Source organism: Arachis duranensis, chromosome 9 (genome assembly GCF_000817695.3).
Source record: "Arachis duranensis cultivar V14167 chromosome 9, aradu.V14167.gnm2.J7QH, whole genome shotgun sequence".
Lineage (NCBI taxonomy): Eukaryota > Viridiplantae > Streptophyta > Magnoliopsida > Fabales > Fabaceae > Arachis > Arachis duranensis.
The window spans coordinates 101,635,632-101,642,730 of record NC_029780.3 but is presented as its reverse complement, the minus strand read 5'-3'; the positions used below and the strand labels follow the sequence as shown (position 1 = coordinate 101,642,730).

At 45.7% G+C, this 7,099-nt stretch overlaps 2 protein-coding genes across 2 annotated transcripts in view; both read left to right on the top strand.

Moving 5' to 3' along the window:
- Positions 1 to 2,947: 2,947 nt before the first annotated feature.
- LOC107466427 (uncharacterized) lies at positions 2,948 to 3,589 on the top strand. The gene has a single exon (XM_016085403.1). It carries the CDS (start codon positions 2,948 to 2,950, stop codon positions 3,587 to 3,589), a length of 642 nt encoding a protein of 213 aa, XP_015940889.1.
- Positions 3,590 to 5,906: 2,317 nt separating this feature from the next.
- The window catches only part of LOC107466426 (uncharacterized), a 1,504-nt gene continuing 311 nt past the window's right edge, over positions 5,907 to 7,099 (top strand). Inside the window, exon 1 of the mRNA XM_016085402.1 lies at positions 5,907 to 6,984. Coding sequence (XP_015940888.1) covers positions 5,907 to 6,984 — 1,078 coding nt within the window. The remainder of the gene's footprint in view (positions 6,985 to 7,099) is intronic.

Here is a 7,099-nt window from a genome sequence, read left to right as displayed (position 1 = left end):
AAGGGGCAAAATTGGAAAGCAAACCAAGCGTCTTCTCAAATAAATGCACCTCTTCGAAAAACGCAACTGACAACATGCCCCAAAAAGTGAAGCAGGCGCAAGAATATGGAAGGTTCACGCCAACCAACAACACGGATTCCGAAGATGACGAACCTTGGCTTAAACACAAACTCAGGGCCGACACGTCGGCCCCCCGCGATAAAGAAGATCCGTCAAACTGAAACTCCACTCCGACAAAACGAGGAAGGCCACCAACGGCCAAAACCATATCCTCTAGCGACAGAGACCGACTTCGTTCGCTCTCCCGCTGCGGGGGCAACTGTTATGGATCGAGCCCAAGGATTTCACACCCAGAATAACCCCCGAACTCGGTTACCTGGACCCGAACCAACTTTCGAATTTAAACGTCTCCCTTATCTTAGCCAAATAAGATAAGATAAGATATCCACCATCACCGATAAAAGGAGGGCCCAGGTCCCCTCAGGTACAGATTCATTCCACACACTTTATTTCTCTCAGATCCATTCTGATTTGAGCGTTGGAGTGTCTTTGCAGGTACCACCCACCATTGCTCGAGTCAAATAATCCGGCATCCGCAATATATATGATTTTTTTTAATCAAATATATTACTATTTTTTTATTAAGAAGACTTTTACATTATCAATTTAAACTTTGTATTATTATTTAATATTTAATTATTATAAATTTATGAAAGTTATTTAATATTTGATGTGTAGATTTTTTATTATTTGTATATAAATTATGACATAATGTTGAATGTTTGCCTTTTTTACATAAATCGTACTAGGCTATATATAATTTTATGGTGAGTTTTATGGTGTTTTTGTTATGGTGGCTAGATTGTCTAACTTTTTTTTTAAAGTAAAAAATAAAATATTTAAAATAAAAAATAAATCATGTAAAATTTATTAAATATATTTTATTTACCTCTTTTAGTAACTTAAATACAAAGTGATAGACATCATAGCATTCACCTAATTTTATTAGCTCACTACGCGCTACCATTATTTATGTGTTAATGGACAACAGTAAATATTTTATTAAATAGTGATAGGGTTAGAGTATCATAATTTACGAATAATTTTAGTTTAAAATTAACTTACAAATTGTTTCTCCCAAGCAGGATTTACTCTTTTGAGGTAAAATTGAGTATTCTAAAATAATTTATATAAATAATTAGAGGAATTTTTTGTATATTTAATTTTCATTTACAAAAATTATGTAAAATTAATTTCTCAATAATTTATTTACGTAAAAAAGCCTTTTTATCTAGATTGCTTGTGGGTTGTGAGATGAACGAAGCAGACAAAATTACCGTGTGAAATGTTATTCTTTATGAAAAAATGGTTTTGAAAATTTTGTATCATTTTAACGTTAAACAACAATAGTAGTTTATTTTTTATAATTAATAATTAATAATTAATTTTAATACATCCATAGTAAAAAAAGATACTTTTAAAGCTTTTAAATAATATATATTTAGATTCTTGAGGAAAAAAATAAAAATGATATTTTATTTTTAAAATGTAAACTATAAGTATAATGAATTATCTACTCTAATAATTACTAATTCGTAATTATCTCCAATTTTGTTTTTGAAGAGCATCTTTATCATCAAGACATGAGACTAATTTTCTTGGGGTATAATGAATTATCTCTAATAATTACTAATTAGTAATTATATACGTGTATAGCTTAGTGTGTGTATAGACATTCAATACTTTATTATCACTTGAACTAACGTAAATAATTAAATTAATTATTTATCATATTAAAATTTGGATAAATATAAACACCAACTGAACAATAACAATATATTTTTTAGAAAGTTATTAAACTCGTATCTAGATATTAACATATTGATGGAACTATATTAAATGGAAATGCTATGTTATATTACATAACTTATCTAAATATTAACCTCGGGATGGAACTATATCAAATGCAAATGGTATATGTTATATTACATACAAGTATCGCTGTCACCAAAGAATTGGGTAAGGGTAAGAATATTTGCCGCATTACCTAACTCATTATTCATAAGTTGGTTTCTAATAATAAAAGTACGAAAGATCCAAAACATAGCATGTTCTTATTCCATCGCACGCTGGCACCACCTTGTATAACTCAATAATTAACATTTAACAAAAAATAATAATAATTCAAGCTTTGAGTTGTTAATGTTCAATACTTTCAAAATATATATATATATATATATATATTGTTGCGGTGTGGCCCATGCAGGTACGGGTCGGACCGACCCATCGGAGCGTCGGAGTGTCTTTGCAGGTGGCACCCCCCCTCATTCTCATTCCGCAACGGGTACCCGGCTACTCGGCAAGACCAGTTCCAGCGCGATCAAAGGCCCTCCCACCATCTCACCTAACCACCGACCTGTCCGGAAACCGACAACCGAACATTGGCGCCGTCTGTGGGGATCGAAACTCTGCCTAAATGGAAGTCGCGCTTGGTCCCAGAGACCAAGCCCGAGCAGCCGGAGCAGAGGGGGCAGCCTCCGTCGCCTCGCTAAGGGGGCGGCGGAGGTCCCCCCGTCAACACGCAGAACAGCTCACGAGAGCACGACCGTTCGGGGGAACAGGCGGCGACAGCGCCATAATAATGCAAGAGCTACGCCACCGGGTCCAGAACTTGGAGCGGCAGTTGGCCGACCGGGAGCGGGACGAACGAGCCACCGATCCCAGCTACACCCCGTCTCCCGAGAGCGAGGAGGAAGACTCTCACCGGAGCCGCCCGCGGCGTACATCCGCATCCCGAACGGAAGCGGAGAGCACACGGGAGGAGTCTCCTATCCCGAGAAGACGAAATGACACGATCATCTTCTCGCGGAGCAGGCTAACCCGCCACGCGACAAGAGGTCGCGAAGACGGGGAAAGGAGATCCGAGAGAACATGACAACCTGTGATAATGGGCGCCACCCCGTTCCACCAATCTATCCTCGAGGTCCGGTTGCCAAAACACTTCGACAAACTGACGGACTTAAGGTACGACGGAACTCAAGACCCTTTAGAACATCTCACGGCCTTTGAGGCCAGGATGAACCTGGAGGGAGTGGGGGACGAGGTAAGATGCCGTGCTTTCCCAGTAACCTTAGCAGGACCAGCGATGAGGTGGTTTAACGGCCTCCAGCAAGGATCCATCTACAGCTTCTCGGACATCAGCCGTGCATTCCTAGCCCAATTCACGACACGGATAGCAAAGGCAAAGCACCCCATCAACCTTCTAGGAGTAACCCAGAGACAAGGAGAACCGACCAGGAGATACCTAGATCGGTTCAACGATGAATGCTTGGAAATCGATGGCCTAACCGACTCGGTGGCCAGTCTTTGCCTGACTAACGGCCTCCTCAACGAGAACTTCCGAAAACATCTCACCACGAAACCAGTTTGGACAATGCACGAGATCCAGACGGTAGCTAAAGAATACATAAACGACGAGGAAGTCAGCCGAGTTGTAGCCGCCAACAAACGGCAGTCCAGAGAAAGGAATTTTGCCGAAGCCCCGACCACTCAAGGACCGTACTGGAGGGAACAGAAACCTTTATTGTGACTACCACAAGGGTTATGGCCATCTAACGCAGGATTGTTTTGACCTGAAAGATGCACTGGAACAAGCGATAAGGGAAGGAAAACTAGCGGCCTTCTCCCACCTAATCAGGGAGCCAAGAAGGCGCTACTGCGACCAAGACGAAGAAGGCAAAACCCGCTCGGCAAAACGGCGACAAGAGCCAGAAGGCGGAGAGCACGGCCTCACTGTGATAAACGTAGTAACGGCCAAAAACGCCGCACCGAGATCCAGGTCCGCACACAAGAAGGACACAAAGATATTGTCGATCTCCTCCTCGTCGACGCGAAACTCTAAGAAGCCTCCATCCATTTCTTTCGGCCCAGAAGACCAATGGTTCGACGACGTCCCGGAGAACCCGCCCATGGTCATAATGGCCCGAGTGGGGACCGGCCTCGTCAAGCGCATCCTTATCGACACGGGAGCGGACTCAAACATCATGTTCCGCAACGTGTTCGATGCGCTGGGATTGAAGGATGCCGACCTAACGACTCACCAACACGGGGTCATTGGATTAGGCGACCACTTCATCAAGCCAGACGGAATAATATCCCTGCCAATCTCAGTAGGACAATCCCAGGACAGGAGATCGGCGATGGCCGAGTTCGTGATCCTCCGAGACTCCACCGCCTATAATATCATCCTGGGAAGGAAAACGATCAATGATTTCGAGGCCATAATCAACACAAAGTTGCTGATCATGAAATTTGTTACCGACGACGGATCCATAGGGTCCATAAGAGGAGACCTTGAAACGGCGGTCGCTTGTGACAATGCCAGCCTCTCCCTTAGAAAGAAATCCAAAGAGGCGTCCGGTGTGTTCCTAGCCGACCTAGATGCCAGAGTAGACGACGAGCCTAGACCAGAACCGGAAGGGGACCTGGAGAAGTTCAGAATCGGCGATGAAGAGGAAAGATTCACGTTCGTTAACAAAAACCTCCCACTCGAGTTGAAGGAACCTTTGGTCGAAATGATAAGAGCCAACAAGGACTTGTTTGCCTAGACTCCTGCCGACATGCCGGGCATAGACCCAAATATCATCTCACATCATCTCGCCGTCAAGGCGGAAGCACGCCCGGTAGCCCAGCGAAGGAGAAAGATGTCGACGGAAAGAGCAGAGGAGGTGGCCAGGCAGACGGCCAGCCTCCTAGAAGCAGGCTTCATACGGGAAGTCGACTACTCTACATGGCTCTCGAATGTAGTGTTGGTGAAAAAGCACAACGGCAAGTGGAGAATGTGCGTGGACTATTCTGACCTTAACAAAGCATGTCCCAAGGATTGCTTCCCCCTCCCTAACATAGATGCACTCGTCAACGCTGCGGCGGGATACCGGTATTTAAGTTTCATGGATGCTTACTCCGGCTACAACCAGATACCGATGCACAGCCCAGACGAGGACAAGACGGCGTTCATAACGCCAGGAGGAACTTTCTGCTATAAGGTGATGCCATTCGGCCTAAAAAATGCGGGAGCAACATACCAGAGGCTGATGAATAGGATATTCCACGACCTCATAGGGAAGACAGTTGAAGTCTACGTGGATGACATCCTCGCCAAAACAACACGACCTGACGACCTTTTGAACGACCTGGCGAGTGTATTCGCGTCCCTCAGGCAACACGGTATGAGGCTGAATCCCCTCAAGTGTGCTTTCGCTGTGGAAGCTGGAAAGTTCCTCGGGTTCATGATAACCCAAAGAGGGGTAGAAGCCAACCCGGAGAAGTGCCAGGCGATACTCCAAATGAAGAGCCCAGGTAGTATCAAGGACGTCCAGAGGTTGGCCGGTCGGCTGGCCTCACTATCATGATTTCTCGGAGCGTCGGCAACAAAAGCCCTGCCTTTCTTCAACCTCATGAAGAGAGGAATGGCGTTCGAATGGACACCCGCATGCGAGGAAGCCTTCCGGCATTTCAAAGAGATCCTGGCGGCACCACCTGTCCTCGGGAAGCCAAAAGAAGGGGAGCCGTTATACCTGTATATCGCCATAACAGGAGAAGCCTTGGCCTCAGTTTTGGTACAAGAAGAAGGACGGACACAACAACCCGTCTATTTTGTTAGCAGGGCCTTACAAGGGGCAGAGCTAAGATATAACAAACTGGAAAAGCTAGCTCTGGCACTCCTGACCTCTTCGAGAAGGTTGAAGCAATACTTCCAAAGTCACCAGATCATCGTAAGAACGGACCAGGGGATCCGGCAAGTGCTCCAAAAACCCGATTTGGCGGGGAGAATGATGACTTGGTCGATTGAACTCTCTCAATATGACATACGATACGAACCCCGGTAAGCCATCAAAGCGCAGGCGATGGCGGACTTTCTGGTAGAAGTAGCGGGGGATCTGGTCGAAGATACGAACACACGGTGGAAGCTCCATGTAGACGGAGCCTCCAACCAGACGTTCGGGGGTGCCGGGATCATCCTGGAAAGCCCAGCCGGAGTCGTATACGAACAGTCAATCAAGTTCGATTTTCCCGTTTCAAACAATCAAGCAGAGTACGAAGCCCTTATAGGAGGCTTAACCTTAGCAGCGGAGGTCGGGGCAACAAGGTTGGAGATATGCAGCGATTCGCAAATCGTCACCTCCCAAGTAAACGGAAGTTATCAAGCTAGGGACTCACTGCTACAGAAGTACTTGGAAAGAGTCAAAGACTTGAGCCAAAAGTTCGAAGAAGTCACGATCCAGCACGTTCCGAGAGAGAGGAACACACGGGCAGACCTCTTGTCAAAGTTGGCTAGCACCAAACCGGGAGAGGGTAACCGGTCTCTAATCCAAGGGAAGTTGAAGGAGCCGGCAGTCACTTTACACCTCTCGAACCTAAGCCCCTCCTGGTTGGATCCCATTATCGACTTCTTAGAAAACAGCAAGCTCCCCGACAACGAAAAAGATGCCAAAAAGTTAAGAAGGGAAGCCGCCAGATACGCCATCATCCAGGGTCAGCTTTTCAGGAAGGGATTCAATCATCCCCTACTGAAGTGTTTACATCCCGACCAGACGGATTACGTCCTTAGGGAGGTCCATGAAGGATGCTGCGGCCACCACATAGGAGGCAAAGCCCTAGCGAGAAAGCTAATTCGAGCCGGATATTACTGGCCATCGATGATGGCTGACTCCAAGGAATTCGTTAAGAAGTGTGTCAAGTGCCAAGAAAACGCCAACATTCATCACGCGCCGGCCTCTGAGCTCAGCTTGCTAACGGCCTCTCGACCATTCTCGCAGTGGGGAGTCGATCTCTTGGGACCTTTTCCCGTTGGCCCGGGACAAGTCAAGTACCTCATAGTCGCTATCGACTACTACACAAAATGGATAGAGGCCGAACCACTGGCCAGCATATCCTCGTCCAATTGCAGGAAATTCATGTGGAGACAAGTCATAACACGATTCGGTATTCCTGAAGTCATCATCTCGGACAACGGAACACAATTTACCGACAAGAAATTCACAGAATTCCTCACCGGCCTAGGCATCAAGCAGAGATTCTCCTCGATAGAGCACCCACA